The sequence below is a fragment of the Lissotriton vulgaris genome, chromosome 4_1 (genome assembly GCF_964263255.1).
Source record: "Lissotriton vulgaris chromosome 4_1, aLisVul1.2, whole genome shotgun sequence".
In the NCBI taxonomy this organism is placed as follows: domain Eukaryota; kingdom Metazoa; phylum Chordata; class Amphibia; order Caudata; family Salamandridae; genus Lissotriton; species Lissotriton vulgaris.
This window is the reverse complement of record NC_141691.1, coordinates 1,890,358,709-1,890,378,555: the sequence shown is the minus strand read 5'-3', so window position 1 is coordinate 1,890,378,555 and position 19,847 is coordinate 1,890,358,709. Positions and strand designations below refer to the sequence as shown.

The window sequence follows — 19,847 nt, the reverse complement described above, 5'->3', positions numbered from 1 at the left end:
GCCTTCGTCTCTCCTGCCGAATATCCTGACCCACGAAGGCATATTTTGATAAAGGAAAGAAAACGAGCACCTACCGTTTGCTTCCGGAGCTCCTGCGTGCCGCTGATCCTGGGAATTCTCCCTAACTGCTCTGCGGCCCATGCGATGGTGAGACCGGGGCGTTGATTAGGCGGGGCCTTCGGCCGCAGCTGCAGCACCAACAGCTGTTGATGGCGGCCGGTGGGGGCCGAAGATATGAAGGACCGCTGCCAGCGGTGAAGACCCGACCCGCTTGTCGGGGACCCTTGAGGGGCAGTTTGGTGGCGCAGGATCGAGGGGGGCGCTTGACTCCTGCCCCCTCCCCAAATTTTGTTGCCCGGGAATAGCCACAGATTGCCCCCGACATAGGCGGGCGACTCCCGGGTCCCTGCGGGACTTTAGCCTTTTGGTGGCTCTCCTTTCTGGACCCTGCCCCACAGTTCGTTTGCCCTGGGGATGCACCCCGCGGTGCCCTCACACTAAGGCCTGATCCCAGGATATGGTGAAGAGGGATGGGGCCGACTGGCTTAAGATGGCGGCTGGTGCCCCTCTCCGCGGTTCGCGTCCAGGTTGGGCGACTGTTGCGGGGATGGAACCGTGATGCCCGCAACGCACAACGGAGTTCACACCCTGGGACGTGTTGGCTGCCCCAACAGTTTTGCACGAGACTATTGATTGCCATGCCCGAGACCTGGGTGCAAGGATGGACGCCATTGCTGTTTCGCCATCTATGGCGGCCACGGTCCCATTCCAGGGGTCGGCTGATGGACTTGCTGCTGTGTCCATGGAGGAGGTTTCGGATCCTAGGGGGCACCTTGGGTCACTAGAAGACCGGGCTCCCGTGCCCGTGCGGACCGTCTTGGTTGCTCGTATGGAGGTATCCTTGGGACACATGTCCGGCTGGCGGCTGGGGGTGGGGCGCTGTTTTCCTTCTTGGACTGGCCTGGTTGTGTTGCGGTGGTGGCCAGACTATTTGACTCTTCTCTCCTGGATGATGTTATTACTTGCCAGCTTTGGGAGGTTCATGGGACCGGCGTTGTTGTTGCCTGATCTTTGCTATCTGTATCTGGACAGATTTGGATTACTATGCTCTTTTATGGCTTCACCCCGTCCGGGCTCATCCATACTGTTTGGACCCTCTGGCCTGTGCTTTACATTGATTAACGAGAGGACTTCGGGCGGTACTGCTGCCAGACAGGGTCAGGGATGAGGTGGCTTACAATTTATATGCTTTATTGCTGACAGACGGTGCAGTGGGTATCTTCGATTGATATTTCATTGTTTTTGTGCTCGGGATTTGCTATTCTTCCTTATGGTATTGTTCCCTTTGTGGGATTTCCGAAGTGTAGGGGTGAAGGACGGGGCCGAAGGGCGAGACGAGGGCCCTCCTCCGCTTATTTTCTCTTCCTTTTTTCCTTTTCTCTACCTTACTATATTTCGGGTTCTATTAGGGCGACAGGCATGCGGCTGGGGGGTAGGCCATGACCTTCTGCGGGTGTGCAGGGTGGGGGGTTGCGGGATGGGTGTTAGATTAGTATTTGTTTCTATGGCCCTTTAGTCTTTCTTTCTTTTCAGTGGCACCGTCGCCCAGGTTCCTTGCGGTATGTTTGGAGTTGAGGGGCGGGGTTTAGACTTGTTGTACGATGGGGTTGAGCTTCCACTTCCCCAGTTATGTATATCTTCTCCCCTGATGCCCCCCCGTATTGCTACTGTTCTTGCTATCCTGATTCGCACACTATCGCTGGACTGGCTGCGACTGTGCAGTACTTCTCTTTAGTTCTTTATTTAAAAATGAACCTTTTAAATCCTGATTCAAGCTGTGGTGTCTGCTCACCAACTATGTACTGTTATTTTATTATCCTAGGCTCCGAACTGTCACAACTATGCGTATTGCTATCGAAGTTCAGCAAATGCTGAATAGAGAAAAAACACATGACACAGATCTTGATTGCCTCCATTACAGAGCTTTGTACACAAAGGAGTTAGGTCCTATTGTCGGGACGGAGGGTGGGCTGCACCGTTATACTAGAACAAAAAACCAACAAGTGCCCACACGCTCTTACTTTGTAATGCAATTATTCCAAAGACCAAATGAAAAAATTCATTAAATCTGGTCAGGTACTTTTATTTATACCTATCACTTATGTTTTTGACACTTTTTTTAAAAAAGATTATTCTTTTTGGCTAAATGGGATACACATATATAAATTCAAATCAACAGAAGAGTGACAACAAAGATACAAATGCAGAAAGAGAGGCTCTAATACCAACTGCGGTGGGGCAAAAAACAGATTACAAACTTGAATATAACCGATGCACTAGTACTTCCTCGTGCGTCCTCTCCAAAGCGTGAGAGATGTAATTTTCGTGTGACTCAGGAGTGGTACCCCATGGGCTCTTGGCAGGGGGAATTCTTCACGCCTGGATCATTTTCTTCCCTGCGACTACCCTCCAGACCACCTACAGCGTCCACATCCGCAGCCCCTGATTCACACGAAAATTACATCTCTCACGCTTTGGAGAGGACGCACGAGGAAGTACCTGTGACAGAACTACTACTGTAGCATTGTTGAGAAACATCTCAGTTGCTGGATTATTTAAAGCAGAAAGTCTGTACACCTGGAATTCCATAGAGAATTTCTTAAGATTTTGTCTTGACATAAATTCCAGAGATAATGCCCAAGTGGGCCAAGCCTCTCTGCGGAATCATTTCAGTTAAGTTAGATATTGGGTTTTTGATCCCTTTGCCTATTTCTTTCTACATTTTTTTAACTGGGTGGGTTAGCCATTTTCTTCAGGATTCATAACGAAGATCCAGAGAGAAAGTTAGGATACATACCTTTAATCCTCGTTCTCCTAATGGGGAGTCTTGCTTTTCCAGTATTAGGGGTGTCTTTCATAGATTCACATGCCTGAATCATTCGCCGTCGTCGGAGTGGGAGTCCCACAGTACATAAAAAAGAAATAATATGCCATAAATATGTAGTAAATACCAATAGAAATAAACCAGGAAGTAAAGTAGCCCATGCTACAGTAGGAAAAACTTCCACACATATGACTATCCTAGTCATTTTGTATAGTCCAAACTACAGCCAATCAGGCGCCAGCACCCACCAGAATGTTCTCCCCAGAGGCTCAGGCTCTCAGATTTTCTACTGCACGTCGTGTGAAAGGGAGTCTCCCTGAGCTCTGCTCAGTTTTCTCAACTTTAACTTCAATTTGAACTTTTTTCAAGGATGTCTTCTAAGATGTCTCTCTTCAGAGCCTGTGATTGTTGTGGTAAGCTTCGGCTTTTTGAGAAAGATCTACACAAAAAGTGTATCTATTGCCTATACCCAGATCATCAGGCCTCTGACTGTAAGATCTGCAGAACCATGCCTCAAAAGACTCTCAGGGACAGAGAGGGTCGCTTACTTCTGTGGTTAAAGAGGCTAAAGGATTCTTCTAATCCTGCATCTGAGGTGGGCAGCGTTGCCTCTGGTTCTACTGTAGCCTCTAGGAAGAGGCCTGCGCCTGAAGGAATGTCCTCTCCTAAGGCAAAGGTGACTAAAAAACAACCACCTACTAAGGGACTGGATAAGCCTTCAACATCCAAGGCTGTTCCCTCAAGCAAAGGCTTGGAGGTTACTTCTGACCCTAAAAAGGGAGTCACCGTCAAAACTCTTCAGACATCTGAGAGGAATTTACAACAGACTTCATCTCCTCAAGCGGCGATGTCCACTTCTACCTCCTCGTCGACGAGAGCGACGACTACAGTGACATCAACGGTAACTTTTTCCTCACCAAAACCTCGTATGATAATGTCATCGTCGACGGCGTCTCCAACTATGGTATTTGTCTCCGTGAGGCCTGTACCGTCGACGTCCATCGTTGACGCCTCGTCTTCGACTCCTCTGAAGGCTCTACCGTTGACGAAAAAGAGATCGTCGACGAGCTCGTCGACGGGCTCCACACCGTCTACGAAGGTGTCACCGTCGACGTAGACTGATCCGTCGACGAGGGTAACACCGTCGACGACGATTGACCCGTCGACGAAGAGTGACCCGTCAACGAAGAGTGACCCGTCAACGAAGAGTGACCCGTCAACGAAGAGTGACCCGTCGACGAAGAGTGACCCGTCGACGAAGAGTGACCCGTCGACGAAGAGTGACCTGTCGACGAAGAGTGTCCCGTCGACGAAGAGTGTCCCGTCGACGAAGAGTGTCCCGTCGACGAAGAGTGTCCCGTCGACGAAGAGTGTCCCGTCGACGAAGAGTGTCCCGTCGACGAAGAGTGTCCCGTCGACGAAGAGTGTCCCGTCGACGAAGAGTGTCCCGTCGACGAAGAGTGTCCCGTCAACGAAGGAGGCCTCGTCGACGACAAAACTGTTGGAAGGGAATCCTCTGTCAACTCCGCAATTATCATCATGCACAGCACTACAGGTTTGGTCTCCGTCGACAGTGTCCCTTACACCACAACAGGCATCGGGGCAAACGCGTGAAGCAGCAATGCAGCTTTCACCCCTTCGTATTTCACCTCACAAGGTGTCTTCTGAAGTGCAAGACCAACTTTTGGACACTGAAAGTGAGGATGAGATGGTCCAGAATACATTTGGACAAGCAACTAGCCCATCGGAGTTGCATATCAAACTTCAAGAAGAAGAATATGATGCTTCTCTTTCTCCTGTGCATATTTCGACACCAGTGGAGGAAAACCCTGTTGCTCAAGTGCCTATGGCTCTGCTATCCAACTTACAATATATGTTGGACGATTACTATAGGAGGTTCCCACCATCAGAGTCAGCAGATTCTGGGCCGACAACTCCAACCTCTGAAGCACCTCCAACCGTGCTTCCACCAGTACGTCCGTCTCCACAATCACAACCTACTCAAGAAGACGTTCCACAGTCTTCGGAGGACGAAGAACAAAGGGAAGAAGGAGAAGTAGACGATTTGTCGGAGTGGGATGACTATCAAGTACAATCTCCTTCAACATCTCCTCAGACTGCGTCGGCCTCCCCTCCAGTGGATGTGGCTAGCTTTCACTTACTAATGGAGCGTGCAAACAAACGCTTTCATATACAGATGGAACATACGGAGCAAGAGTGTTTCTTGTACGATTTCAAGGATCAGCCCAGACGACAGATAAAAACAATACCCATCATTGATTTCATCTGGAAAGAGGGGATCAAGGTAATGTCAACGCCGGACTCCATTCCTCCGGTCTTGCCACGCATAGATAAAAAGTATAAAGCACCTGAAAAGTCACCTGCATGTCTGATCGGACATCCGAGACTTGACTCAGTAATTGTCCAGGCTGCCCAGAAGAGGGCCAGAAACCCATCCTCTGCAGGTACGGCGCCTCCGGACAGGGATGGCAGACGCCTAGACTCAATAGGAAAGCGTGTTTCCACCATGGCTGCAACAACTGTTCGTGCGGCCAACGCGTTGGCCATTCTGGGGCGGTACGACCGCCAAATGTGGTCTGACATCGCACCATTTATCAACCTCATTCCAGAGCAATCCAAGGCTGAAGCACTTCAAATTCTTCAAGAAGGCCAAAGATTCTCGGAAGAGATTATAGATTCAGCTATAGATGTCGCATCTACAGGATTTCGACAGTTAGCAGGAGCAGCTGTCCTCCGCAGACAGGGGTGGTTGCATTCAACTTCTTTCAGGCAAGAAGTCCAAAACAGAGTTTTAGACATGCCATTCGATGGCGAATACTTATTTGGTCCCAAAGTAGAGGAAGCATTACAAACAATTAAAAAGGATACTGAAACAGCAGGATCCTTGGGCACCCTACAATTCCGCAGGCCGCCCTTTCGAGGAGCAAGAGGACGAGGGACGTCCTCCAATAGAGGTGGATACCAACAACAATCCACATACAGACAAAGCAACCAGACACAGCGCTACCAGTCTTATGGGCAGAAAAGATCAACCTACACCCAAAACAGGGGTAAGACAAACTACCGCGGCAAAGACAAGCGCCAATGAGACTTTTCACCTGCCACCACCAATTTTCCACCCACACAAAAAACTTGGCGGAAGAATATCGAAATTTTACTCCAACTGGCAGTCAATAACAACAGACAAATGGGTCCTGAATATAGTGGCCAGGGGCCATGCCCTAGAATTCGAAAAATTCCTCCAAATTTTCCGCCAAGAGGACCGCCTCCAGCTCACCTGAAGGAGCTGTTTGCCCAAATCAAGGTGATGATACAAAAAGGAGCGATCGAGAGCGTTCCACAGAAGATGAGAGGAATGGGGTTTTACTCCAGGTTCTTCCTGATAAAGAAGAAGAACGGGGAATGGCGCCCGATCCTCGATCTTCGCGCTCTAAACAAATATCTAAAGAAATTGACATTCCGGATGTTGTCGCTTAAGGAAATATTGCATCTTCTAGCAGCAGGAGATTGCATGGTCACCTTAGATCTCCAGGATGCATATTTCCACATCCCCATTCTACCTCGCCACAGGAAATTCCTTCGCTTCTGGGTGGCTGGCAGGGACTACCAATTCAAGGTCCTTCCCTTTGGTTTACGGTCAGCTCCAAGAGTATTTGCAAAAGTTTTAGCCCCAGTGGCTGCGCACCTCCGGCTGGAGGGAATTCAAATTTTCCCATACCTAGACGACTGCCTTATAAGGGCCAGTTCTCACGAAACCGTTCATCAACACCTACAACAGTGTCTGCACATATTTCAGTCTCTAGGCCTGACAATCAACTTCAGCAAATCCCAGTTGCAATCGTCTCAAAGAAGAGCATTCTTAGGAGCGACTCTAGACACTCAAAGACTCAGAGCTTTCGTCTCAAAAGAGAGACAGATAAAGATAAGTCGGCTAGCACAAAATCTGATGCAAAGAAAGTCAGCTTCAGTCCGACTGTACAAGTCTTTTCTAGGGATGCATCGGCTTGTATTCCACTGCTTCCAAATTGCCGGCTCCGAATGAGGCCACTCCAGGAGGAACTGACCTCACAGTGGCAACAGGTTTCGGGCACTTTCGAGGACCTCATTCGAATCACGCCACTCATGAAAAAGTCTTTTCTCTGGTGGACACAGATGAGTCATCTGAGGCAAGGGTGCGCGTTCCTTCAAGAAGCACCGAATCTAACCATCACTTCGGATGCGTCCCTCGAGGGCTGGGGGGCTCATCTACAAGGCCTCACGATCAGCGGCAAATGGACTGCGCAGCAAAGACGGTGGCACATCAACTGTTTAGAACTGAGAGCCATTTTTCTTGCACTCAAGGCGTTTTGTGCCATTATTCAGGATGCAAATGTGTTGATACGAACAGACAACACAACAAGCATGCACTCCGTCAACAAGCAGGGGGGAACATGATCTCTTCTCCTGTCGCAAGAGGCGCAGGATTTATGGACATGGGCACTTCACCACAATGTAAATCTACAAGCAGTGCATGTTCCGGGGACAGAAAACGGCAGAACAACGATCACCACCCACGAATGGGAGCTTCACCAGGAAACAGTGAAACACATATTTCATCAGTGGGGTTGGCCAGACCTAGATCTAGTTGCGACACGGCCCAACAGCAAATGCCAAAGCTTCGCAAGCTGGCATCCCAACAAGGACTCTCTGGGGAATGCGTTCTCCATCAATTGGTCTCTGACGTTTGCGTACGCTTTCCCACCGATTCCACTAGTCCCCAAGGTTCTGCGGGAGATGAAGAAGGAACCTTGCCGACTCATCCTCATAGCGCCCAGATGGCCGCGCCAATATTGGGTTACAGAGCTCCTCCTACTGTCAGAGTGCAAGCCAATTCAGTTACATCCAATCCCGAACTTGCTCAGCATTCAGGAGGGACAAGTCTTCCATCCGGACCCAGCATCTCTGAAATTAGCGGCCTGGCTCCTGAACACCGTGAATTTGCACACCTAAACATCCCGGAGGACTGTAAAGAAGTGTTAGCCAAAGCTAGAGCGCCTGCTACCATCAAGACGTATTGTCTGAAATGGAAGCGCTTCTGCATCTGGTGCCGTTCAGCAGGGGTTCACCCTTTTTCAGCAAAACCTGAGGAAATTCTTCCTTTTTTTTCCTGCAGTTAGCACGAACAGGTCTGTCTCACGCTACCTTAAAGGTGTTTCTGGCTGCAATATCCAGATATCGACAGGATGGGACCAATTCTCTGTACTCAGCAAGGATTATCCAACAATTCTTCAGAGGCCCGTTTAGAATGTTTCCTCCTGTATGCCGTCCGCCTCCTTCATGGCATCTAAATGTGGTCCTAGCTCACCTCATGCGTCACCCATTCGAGCCCATCCACAAGGCCGACCTGAAGTACCTTTCGTGGAAAGTATCACTGCTCTTGGCTTTAACATCCTCCAGAAGGGTTAGTGATATCCAAGCTTTCACCGTGCACCATCCTTTCCTGCAATTCACTAGTGACTAGTGACTCTGTGATACTTCGCACAAATCCAAAATACATTCCGAAGGTACCTTCGGATTTCCATCTCAACGAACCTATTGTTCTTAAGTCATTCTTTCCAGACCTGCAAACACCTGCGGAAAGAGCATTACACTCGCTTGACATTAAAAGATGTCTTAAATTCTACCTGCAAAGAACATCTGCTCTACGCACCTCTGATTAGTTGTTCATTACCTACGGTGCGATTCGTAAAGGGCAGGCAGTTTCAAAACAGACTATATCAAGATGGATCTCTGCTGCCATTGCCTTTTGCCATGCACAGGCTGGGAGACCTTTACTGTTGGCGCCCAGAGCGCACTCTACAAGAGCGGTCTCTTCATCTACGGCCTTATTTGCTGGAGTCCCTCTTCAGCAGATCTGCAAGGCGGCTACTTGGGCTAGTCGCCATACCTTTACCAGACATTATTGTCTCGAATCAATCAGCGAGGCTGATACTTCTGTGGGTCGAGCTGTTCTGCGGAATCTATTTCACTAAGGTGAGCCTCTGTTTCCCACCTCCTTGTTGTTTGTTGTCAGACGCTTCTTATGTTCTGTTCATACATATTTCCATGATTGCATTATGTTATGCTTACTACGATATGTGTATTTTCAGTTTGCATTGTTACATGAGTTACTTGCTACAAGCTTGGCTTCAGTAGCGTCTGCACAGCAAGGATATGTACTGCTAGCTACTCTGATTCAGGCATGTGAATCTATGAAAGACACCCCTAATACTGGAGGAGAACAATAGTTACTTACCTGTAATCTGTGGTTCTCCAGTATTGGTGTCTTTCATAGATTCACATGCAACCCGCCCACCTCCCCTCAGAGGCTTTTAGGCGATAAGGGTTTTTACCTACACGCCTGCGAGAAAATCTGAGAGCCTGAGCCTCTGGGGAGAACATTCTGGTGGGTGCTGGCGCCTGATTGGCTGTAGTTTGGACTATACAAAATGACTAGGATAGTCATACGTGTGGAAGTTTTTCCTACTGTAGCATGGGCTACTTTACTTCCTGGTTTATTTCTATTGGTATTTACTACATATTTATGGCATATTATTGCTTTTTTATGTACCGTGGGACTCCCACTCCGACGACGGGGAATGATTCAGGCATGTGAATCTATGAAAGACACCAATACTGGAGAACCACAGATTACAGGTAAGTAACTATTGTTCTTATAGTCATAAGCAATCCTCCTTCCTCCCTGGAGAAAGGACAAATGATATTATCCTCAGTACTACTGTGAGCCTTTATCTCCTTAAGGAAGAAAACTGGCTCAAGTTTTACCTACAGAGCATGATGGGATTCTGGTGCTATATGATTCCTTAAAGGAGCAGCACAGTTTTCCTAGCCATTTAACCTCATCTGAAAGAAACACGTTAGTGTTAGATTCCTTACCTTAGAATATCCCCAGGCGTCAGTCTGGATCCGGAAACTTTTGCGTAGCAGTACCCCTGCGCGTCGGTAGGCGTCGTCTGCAAGCGTCCCCTGCGGCTCCGCGTCCGTCGTTGGCGTCGTGCGCCGTGATGACGTCGCTGGAGTATATAGACGCCGCCTCCGCGCGCTGACGTCAGTTCTTCTTTTTTCCGCGCCAGTGGACGCAGATCTGAAGAGCAGTACTCCGGTCTTTGACCAAGTTTTTCGATTTATTATCACTTTGTGCCTGTTAGGATGCCTGGGTTCAAGCACTGTGATGACTGTGAACGCACGATGTCGGTCACAGACCATCACCGCCTCTGCCTCCGGTGTCTGGGCCCCGACCACGACGTGGACTCCTGCGTCGACTGCCGGGCCCTCACCAGCAAAGCTAGACGGGAGCGGTCCCGCAAGCTACTGGAGCTCCGGGTGTCGGCCCCACGTCGGGACCGGGAGCGGTCCCGGTCCGGCCGGAGGTCGAGAGAGCGTTCGAGGGAGCGGTCGCGGGGCCGCGCCGAACGTTCCGGAAGCCGACACCACTCGTCATCCTCGTCAGGTAAGAAACACAAGAAGTCGGGGCGTCGTCATCGTACCCCCGACTCCCCCCGACGCTCGCGCGATGCGGCCGGGGGTTCGGGTGACCCCAACCCCGCGGCTCCGCGAGAGTCGCCGGCGCGGCCTGCCCCATACCCTCAGGTCCCTGGGCACGGTGCGACGCCTGAGGAGATTGAGGCGTTCCTCATGGCCATGAGGGCCCTGTCTCCTCCGGCGGGTTCCACGGCGCCTGCGGGCCCAGTGAACCCGTCCGGGGGCCCTAGCGGTTCTGCTGACCCTGCCTCGACGCCGTCGGATGCTCCGATCCCGGCGGCGCCGGCGGCGCCGATCCCGGCGCCGCTAGGGCCTTCAGGGTCGACGCCGGATGGACGCCCATCCAACCCGGCGCCGATTCCATCGGGGTTGCCCGCGGCTCCGCCTCCGCGCGACGCCGGTTCCTCGGTGCCGGCTTCGGGCGGCACTGGGGGTCCGGCGCCGGCTCCGGGCGGCGCCGTCCCCTTACCTTCACCGACGCCGGACGCGGGGCCGGACGGGCGTCGCTCGACGCCGGTCCCGGCGCCGATGGGGCCCATGAACCCCGAGGAGCCGGTCTACGTCGTTGACTCCGAATACGGAGATGATGAAGAATACGGTGAAGGTTGGGAGGGGTCCGAGGACCCTCTGTCACGAGAGTGCCAGTATGACCCGGACTGGACGGGTGACTTGGGGGATGCCAGTGGTCTGGACGACTCTCCTAACCCTGGTTTGATCTCTCCTCCTTCCGTGGCATCGGTGGAGGGAGCTGCTTACTCTGTGGTGCTGATGAGGGCTGCCAAGGCCTTACACCTTGAGCTCCCCATCGCGGCCGTGAGGCCTAACATCCTCACCGAGGTTTTCAGACCGCAGTCATGCCCACAGGAGCCACTGCTGCCGTTTAATGAAGCCTTGTCGGACGTTCTGTTGGGCACGTGGTCCAGGCCCGCTTCAGGTGCGCCTGTTGATCGGAACGTGGCCAGGCGCCACCGTCCTTGTCCGGACGACCCCAAGTTCCTGTCTATCCACCCCACTCCTGAGAGTCTGGTGATCCAGGAGCTGCGGGCGATTCGTCTGGCACTGAAGGCATTCCTCCCCTTTGTCAACGGGAGTGTAGTGCAGGTGTTCACCGACAACACCACCGCCATGTGGTACTGCAACAAACAGGGCGGAGTGGGGTCGTGGACCCTTTGCCAGGAGGCTCTGCGCCTCTGGCAATGGCTGGAACGTCAGGGCGTGACTCTGACGGTTCAACACCTGGCAGGTTCTCTGAACGCCAGGGCGGACGAACTCAGCCGTCGGTGCTCGATGGATCACGAATGGCGTCTGAACTCGGACGTGGCGCAAGGCATCTTTCTGCAATGGGGAGAGCCTTGGTTAGATCTATTCGCCACAGAAGAGAACGCGCAATGTCATCAGTTCTGCGCGTTGGAGTTTCCAAGACGGCACTCGCACGGAGACGCCTTTCGGCGCGAGTGGAGTTGCGGTCTGTTATACGCCTTTCCGCCTATACCACTTCTGCCCAGAGTGCTGAAGAAGATCAGGCGCGACCGGGCCCAAGTTATCCTTGTGGCTCCGGACTGGGCTCGAAGGTATTGGTATCCCGAGCTACTCAGCATGTCAGTCGGTCCCCCGATCCGCCTGCCCCTTCAGGAGGACCTTCTGTCGCAGCAGCAGGGGACGGTCCTCCACCCGAACCTGTCCAGTCTCCACCTCCATGCTTGGAGATTGAGCGGCGGCAGTTGAGGCCATTTGACTTGCCTCCTGAAGTCTGTGATGTTATTCTGGCAGCCAGGCGTCCCTCCACTAAGTCGGTATACGCCTGTCGGTGGAACAGATTTGTGGCATGGTGCACAGCAAAGGCTGTGGATCCTCTTTCTGCCCCTCTTTCGGAGGTTCTTCTGTTTCTTCTTTCTCTTGCCCAGCAGGGCTCTGCTCTGGGCACTATCAAGGGCTGCCTTTCTGCTCTTTCAGCCTTTTTGAGGCTTCCTGATCAGCCTTCTTTGTTCAAATCCCCGATTGTAACTCGATTCTTGAAAGGCATCACTCACATGTTTCCACCTGTTCCGTTTGTGAAGCCTCAGTGGGATTTGAACCTGGTTCTGACCTTTCTAATGTGTGCTCCCTTTGAGCCCCTTCATTCTTGTCCTCTCCGTCTCCTGACTTTAAAGACGGCTTTCCTGGTTGCCATCACCTCTGCCAGGAGAGTGAGTGAGCTCCAGGCTCTTTCTGTCCAACCTCCTTTCCTGTCCATTCATCCTGTTTCTTACAGATATATCGTTACCGAAGGTAAGTAACTTGTTCTTCAATGCTGATGACAAGGGTAACTCGTCATGCACTGCCCATTCATTTCAATGGAAATCTCATTAAATGGACCTGATTCCCTTAGCGTCCAAGTGGTTAAGTTTCAGACTATTAAACAATATTGTAACTATTTTCTCTTACCTTTCCTTTACAAAAGGTTTGCTAAAGAGCTTTATACTCACTTGGGTTATTTCTAATGATATTGTTTCTATTTTGTTAAAGCTTTTTATTTACAGCAATTAAAGCCAGTAGTGACTTTTTTGGGCTATTCTAAAACATATTTTTAAAGATAAATTGGCTTTTTCTTATAAAGGTCTAATATATCTTTGTACCTACTTTGTAAAAAGTACAAGACCATTCAGGGTTTATAACTACAATGAAAAGAGAAGTAGTGTACTGGTAACTATTGGTACATTTCATTTCAGTGGATTAATGCGAATATATTTTTCGTTGACCTCTCTTTTTACTGTTTTCCCTTAGGATCTCAAAAAGCCTTTTGACAAAGCTTGGAAAGATTATGAAACCAAATTGTAAGTAATAATCAGCTAAGCAATTTATGTGAAGTAACATATTCATGTAAAATTAGCATGTGGCATTAACTAGTTTAGCTGTATTGGTAAACTGTCTTTTGAAGCAGCAGACACCTCTGCTTTAATGTATTTTTCAGTGCAAGTTGATCTGTATGCCCTCCTCTACTCTGCCCATTTCAGCAACTGTATTAAAACCACAGTTTTTCATAGTGTTCAGTTTGTCAGTCCTTAAAGTATAATGCATTCTCTATGCCTGTTCCATTCTGGTGATTAAGCAATTAACCAATTTTGTGGCTATTAAAACTTTATTTAAATGTGCATGATTATAATTTCCTTTAGCAATTAAACTAGCAGTTTGTGAGGGTATCCAGTTTAGGGGTGAATTGAGTGCCATAGTACAAAAACACTGTACTCTGTTGCCAGTAACACCTGAGATTTGAATTAGTTTACTTGTTTTTGAGTTGTGTAACAGATGGGGAATAAAAATACATCATTCTAATTGATCTGTTCAAAACATGTAGCAGTTAACAAGATCTTCTTGATATGCATTTTGGTACATGACAGGTGAATAGTTCTTAATGTAGTTAGTTGTCCTTTTAATTCCTAAATTTGTAACTCTGAGACTTGTAAAGAATACATTCCTTCCCTATTTCCGCAATAGGAATCTTTCTGGTGCACCATAATTTCCAAAATCTATAAATAGAAGGGGAAAATGTGTTGTTTTTAAGGGCTTTTTTGCTTCGTCGAGATAGAAACCATGCAATGTGCACTAATGCTAAATTGACATTAGATGCTGGGGCAGTCTTTGCTTTGCTTTTTGGGACCTACCTGGTACCGCTGCCACTGCCGACCTGTCTTGGCTCCTCAGCGCCCCAGCTTCCACATCGCGACTGGACTCCAAGCCCCGGCAAGACCAGCGGCGTGAAGCTGACGCCGCCCACGGCAATCCTGCGCCCGGTGGAGCATAAGAAGCAGCGAGGGCTTCGGTGGAGCGGGAGCCCTTAGCTGCTGGGGGCAATCTTTTCTTTGCTTTTTGGGACCTACCTGGTACCTCTGCCACTGCTGACCTGTCTTGGCGCCTCAGCGTCTCAGCGCCCCAGCATCCACATCGTGACTGGACTCCAAGTCCCGGCAAGACCCGCGGCCGGAAGCTGACGCCGCCCACGGCAATCCTGCGCCCGGTGGCTCCTAAGAAGCACGAGGGCTCCCGCGTCGCAGGACGCGCACGGGTAGCGGCGGGAGAAGCCCGGGACAAGGGCGGGGCTGTCTGCGGCCGTCAGGGGCTGAAGGAGGCTGGGCTGGGCCACCCCTCTAAGCCCCTCTGGAAGAGACTACTTGAGGCTTGGAACTCTCATTTATGTGGTAATTCCCACAAATCTCTGTAATCAGTCAAAGCTTCCCCCGACAATTGTTTGTAATATTGAAGTCTATCATTGGGGCCGCACTCCTCATTATCTTTTATTGTATTTTGTTTAATTGTGCACTCTAATCTGAGTTTGATAATTTGTGATTATTGGTAAATATTCTTGCCCAAGTTTCCCTGATAAGCAGTATGGGTATCAATAGCAAGCCCACTGCTGCCCGCCCAATGACGCGGCAACGGCTCAACCACTCCCGAGCCTCACAGCTATCGATAAAATGCTCCAAAAAACAATAGGGGTAGTGGCAACAGCCATAGAAAATACTGAAAGGGGACTCTCAATTACCCCTGCTATGCCCCCTCTTATGCCTCTGGGGGACTGCTCTGTAGCCACAGCCTACCCTGCAGAATTTACGTCATCCCTCATGCCCTCCTTTTCAGACTTACCCTGTGCTCAGATTGTGTCTGACGTGAATGCTTCAATAGAGGTTGTCCCGTCCCCACCTCCTCTGGCACGCTTAAAGGCCCACAAACCCCGTGTTAGAACTAAGAAGTCGAAATCTGCCAAAAATTTGGCAAAGAGAATAGCATCTACACCTGATCCTGTACAGTCTGACCCTGGCCCTTTATTTCCCACTACTGGACCTCCTGTCTGGGCTACCCATCTATTAATTGATCTCCAGACCCATATGGAACAGCTCATCAATACCCTCTTCAAATCACTGTCTACTAGGATTGATAGACTAGTTTCATTGGTAAACAACAAAGGTCTGGGGAGTGCACAGCAATGCTCCTCATTGGGAACCCTGCTACTACAGGGGCTTTAGGAGTAACTAAGCCTGCTACTAAGGGCTCAATTCCAGGCGCTATTTTCTCCCCCGACACCCCTACCCTTGATTCGGCCCCTCTAAACATGCCAAATTCTATCCTAGCTCCAACTGGCCCTGGTCTCACCATTTGTCCTAATCTGCCTTCAGTCGTACCTGGTCCAAAATCCTGTGGCCCACCCCCATTCCAAAAACTCCTGGAATTCTGAGCTCAGAGTCGGGTAGGTTCCAACATAACCCGCCACTGAAATCTGGCGAGAATGGACCCTTAAAATCTCCTCCTCGCCCCCAGTTACCTCCAGAAGCCTCGCCGTATGTGGTGGTGCTCACTGGAGTACCTCCATTGGCCAGCGATCGAGGGGAATCTTTCCCTGAGCTAAAGAACAAAGTCATTTTCTGGCTAAGCCGACATAGACCTAAAATGGGAGCTAGCCAGGGGGAGATTTTGTTTGCGCGTAGAGTCATTTGGCTGGGGACGAGACCCAAAGACATCTGTGGTGATTGCGTAATTATCAATTCAATTTTAGGGATCCTAGAGCAGCTGAACACAGATTGGCTAATGGAGGGTCTTTTAATGCGGGCACTATTAACACCTGCCACATTTTTATTCACAAACTTTTGTATCGGGAAGGCCAGAACCATCTTATTTCCATCATGACGGCCATGAATTTGATTACAACATCCCAGTGGGTAATAGATACAGTGCATTGAATAATGTAGATTGACTACTACCATCACCGTGTGCTGACGGAATGGTTCCTAATCAGTTGGGGAGCCATGTTGTGGAGGGTTCCAGCATAGAGGCGGGGTCCTCCGAGCAGGCCTCTAGAATTAAGGAGGGTAGTACAATCACATCCCCAACTTCTCAAAACTTTGTCTCAACAAGGGGTGTAAAGGAGTTGGACACTCGCTTACATATAGCATCTCCACCCTCAATTGTTTTCCAACTCACCGAGGACTCCCCAGCCCAAGCGGTGCCACGTAGACCACTAATTGGGTCTTGGGACTTAGCGGGGATGGGGTCTTAAGCTGCACAATCCGGAGTGGGTAGAGCTGATGGATAGCTACGATATATGTCTGTTTCAAGAGACTTGGCTGCGGTCTCCTCCAGTTAGGGTAGGTTATGCGTCTTTTTACTCACCGGCTGTACAGGGACCCAGGGGAAGACCCTCGGGGTTATGTATTTGGGTTGCTTCGCACCTAGGTTGCTCAGCTAAGACAATAGATTCTCACTGCCCGGACATCCTATGTATTGTACTCAATTTTCCGGATGGTTTGTCGCTGGCAGTGATTAATATCTATTTACGTCCCCAACCGCATCAGTTGGGTTTATCAACTCTGGAAGCCCTAGAGGTTTTCCTTCACTCTTTCCCCTCGTCGTATCATAAAATCATTGGCGCCGATTTTAATTGTCATTATGAACCACTCTTGGGGATCCCCATGGTAACCTCGGATGAGGACGAAAATTGGCTGATCCCGGACTGTACTATGTACCTGGAAAAGCGCTTACTGCCCCTGGCCCTTGTGATCAATAAGTTGGTTGTTTCACATTCTCTTAGGGCCTGTAATGGCAGACTCCCTCCAGATGTTCCGGGTTCAAGCACCTTTAATAGACCAGGGAAAAGCACGACTATAGATTACATCCTGGTAAATGTAGAATTCTGGGGCCGTTTGAGAGCTTTTTCCATCATCCCAAGGGTCGATAGTGACCATAATTTATTGTCACTAGAATTATTAAACACCTTGGGTCACCCTAACGAACTGGGGGGAGCTGAGACTACCAATAACTCGAATTTGGTTACAGCGGCAGGTGGTAGCCGAATCAGGTGGGCGAAGTTCGCGGTAGCCCCTGATAAGCTAGCGAAGCTATATCGCCATGTCGCATGTTCTCTAACAGAGGTTCTTCACCTCTTAAATTCCAATTGCGACCCTCCCCATCTCCACCTCCAGGGTTTGCAGGGTATCCGTAATAAGCTCCTCTGTTCCCTGGTCGGTTACTTTTATATCACCGATATTAAGAGGCCAAGGGTAAAAAAGCGTGATCATTGGTTCAATAAAAATTGTAGGCTGGCTAAAAATTCCCTGATAAAGGAGGTAAAATCAGGGTCTCAGTCTAGCATTAGAAACGCGGGGGAAACATATAAAAGCTTGATTAAGGAGGCCAGGACCGAGTGGGAGGCCTCAAGGTGGGAAAGCATTAAAGCAGCCCTGGAAGCTCGAGATTATAGGTCTTTTTGGAACCTTGTTCGAGTTGGGTCGGCTGAAGGGACATCTGCCATCATCCCTAATCTCAGTGAAGAGGTTTGGCTAGATCACTTCAAACCCCTCTACTCACTTAATAATCCCGAATCTCGAGTAGAGTTAGCGACCCAAACAAGTACTCTGCATCCAGTGCATCCGGAGGCCCTGGGCCTTGTTTGCCCACCTTGCACCCTTCTCGAAGTACAGACTGCCCTCGGTAGTTTGACCCCGGGGAAAGCCCCAGGCCTTGACAGGATCCCTGGCGACTTATACCGTAGTGAACAAAAGGTTTGGGCCCCCTACATCTGGGTTCATTTTAATGCCATTCTACAGGGCTTGAAGATCCCCCAACTTGGCTGGGAGCTGAAATCATTCCCATTCACAAAAAGCTTCCCCTCTTGACCCGGCAAACTACCGCCCCATAAGTGTGATCGACGTCCTCCAGAAATTATTTGCCCGCTTCCTCTTAACAAGGTTGCAGAGTTGGATGGACGAACATCACATCCTAACCCCCCTCCAAGCAGGCTTTCGTACAAAGGTTTCCACCATTGACCAACTATTTAGATTACAGTTGTTCTACTGGAAGACTGTTTCTATTGGGGGAGGTAGCCTGTACTTGATTTTTGTGTACCTTCGGTCCGCATTTGACCTGGTCCAAAGGGAGAAGCTCTGGGCAATATTGCTGGAGATGGGAGCTCCGGCCTACCTGTGCCATCTATTTAAACGTATGCACCAAGGCACATACGCTAGGGTGAGATATGGGAGGAGTGGGGAGCTGTCGGCTCCGTTCCCGGTGGAAAAGGGAGTGAGGCAGGGGTGCGTTCTGGCCCCCACGCTCTTCTCCCTCTTCCTCAATGGGATGATGGACCACCTACTGGGAGCAAGAGACCTGGACTCCCCAAGTTTAGCTGGACGCAAGATTCCTGTCCTAATGTTCGCTGATGATACCCTTTTATTGTCAAAATCATCCACGGGCATACAGCGTTCATTAGAGGCATTCTGCTCTTTTTGCAGACTGAGGGACTTGGGAGATTAATCTCTCTAAAACAAAGTTCATGGTGTATAACAGCAAACTAGCCAATTGCCCTTGCCCCCACATGGATGGAATGGTACTGGATCGAGTGTCTACCTTCGATTATTTGGGGGTTACACTAAATGACAGAATGGACTGGGGGTCTCATATGTCTAAGGCCAACCTGAAGTTCGCCCAATCGCGGTTTTATCTTAAAGGTCTTTAACGACACCTCTTCTAAACTGTTGAGTCTGCCTATGGAGATTTATAAAGCCCAGGTGAGAGGGGGAGCGCTTTATGGCGCAGACCTATGGGGCCATGTTAGTGCTGCGCCCCTCTCCCTCACTGAGAACAATTTTAGGCGTCTTTTGAGACTCCCTATGAGTACCCCCCGGACCCCTCTCCGGCTGGACCTAGGTTTGGTTCCCATTCAGGAGATTGTCTCCAATCATCCCCTCCTGTACTGGAGACGTCTATGGTCGACCCCATAGCTCTTGAGCTACAGGGAGGACCTGAGGGATCTTTTGTCCAGGGGGAGCTTGGGGAAAATTCCCTGGTTAAACCACGTCAAGCATCTCTGCCACGCCCTAGGTAGGGGGGATATGTGGTCGTCTCCTGAGGAGACTTGTCCTCAGTATTCCAAGAAATCATTGAACGTGGCTCTAAAGCGCTACCGCATGGAACTTATAACAACCAACCCTTCCATGGGTAGGCTGACTAACATCTTTTTGGACATCAAGGATCATCCTCACCTTGAGAAATTTTTGGATGATATCCAGCCTCCCTTGGCTAAAAAACTATTCATTCAGTTTAGACATGGCTCATTGCCTCTTAGGGGCGTAACACATAAGTGGTCAAGTGCCCCACATACCGCTAGATCCTGCCCTGGGTGTGCGAGTAGCAGAGAGACAGATCTGCACGTTCTGCTCTTCAGCCCCCTTTACGCCAAGGCAAGAGCGAAATGGATCATTCAACTCTGTAAGTTCAGGGGCCTTAGGGACTACAGAGAGGTATTTAGAATTCTTAAATATGATACCACCCCCCTGATAGTGTTTGCAACTGCTAGATTTCTCTTGTCCATTTGGTATTCGAGGTGTGCAAAACTAAAAGCCGAAAGCCCACAAATCACCATTCGTGCGGCAGAATAAACATGGCAATGAATGTGGTT

The 19,847-nt window shown here is 49.8% G+C and overlaps 1 protein-coding gene across 3 annotated transcripts in view; it reads left to right on the top strand.

Annotated features, from left to right (window-relative positions):
- ASAP1 (ArfGAP with SH3 domain, ankyrin repeat and PH domain 1) overlaps window positions 1-19,847 on the top strand; it is a 1,926,573-nt gene that overhangs the window by 650,156 nt on the left and 1,256,570 nt on the right. For all 3 annotated transcript variants that reach the window (XM_086966222.1, XM_086966220.1, XM_086966221.1), the window contains one exon: window positions 13,190-13,239. In XM_086966222.1, the coding sequence (XP_086822348.1) occupies window positions 13,190-13,239 (50 nt within the window). The remainder of the gene's footprint in view (window positions 1-13,189; window positions 13,240-19,847) is intronic.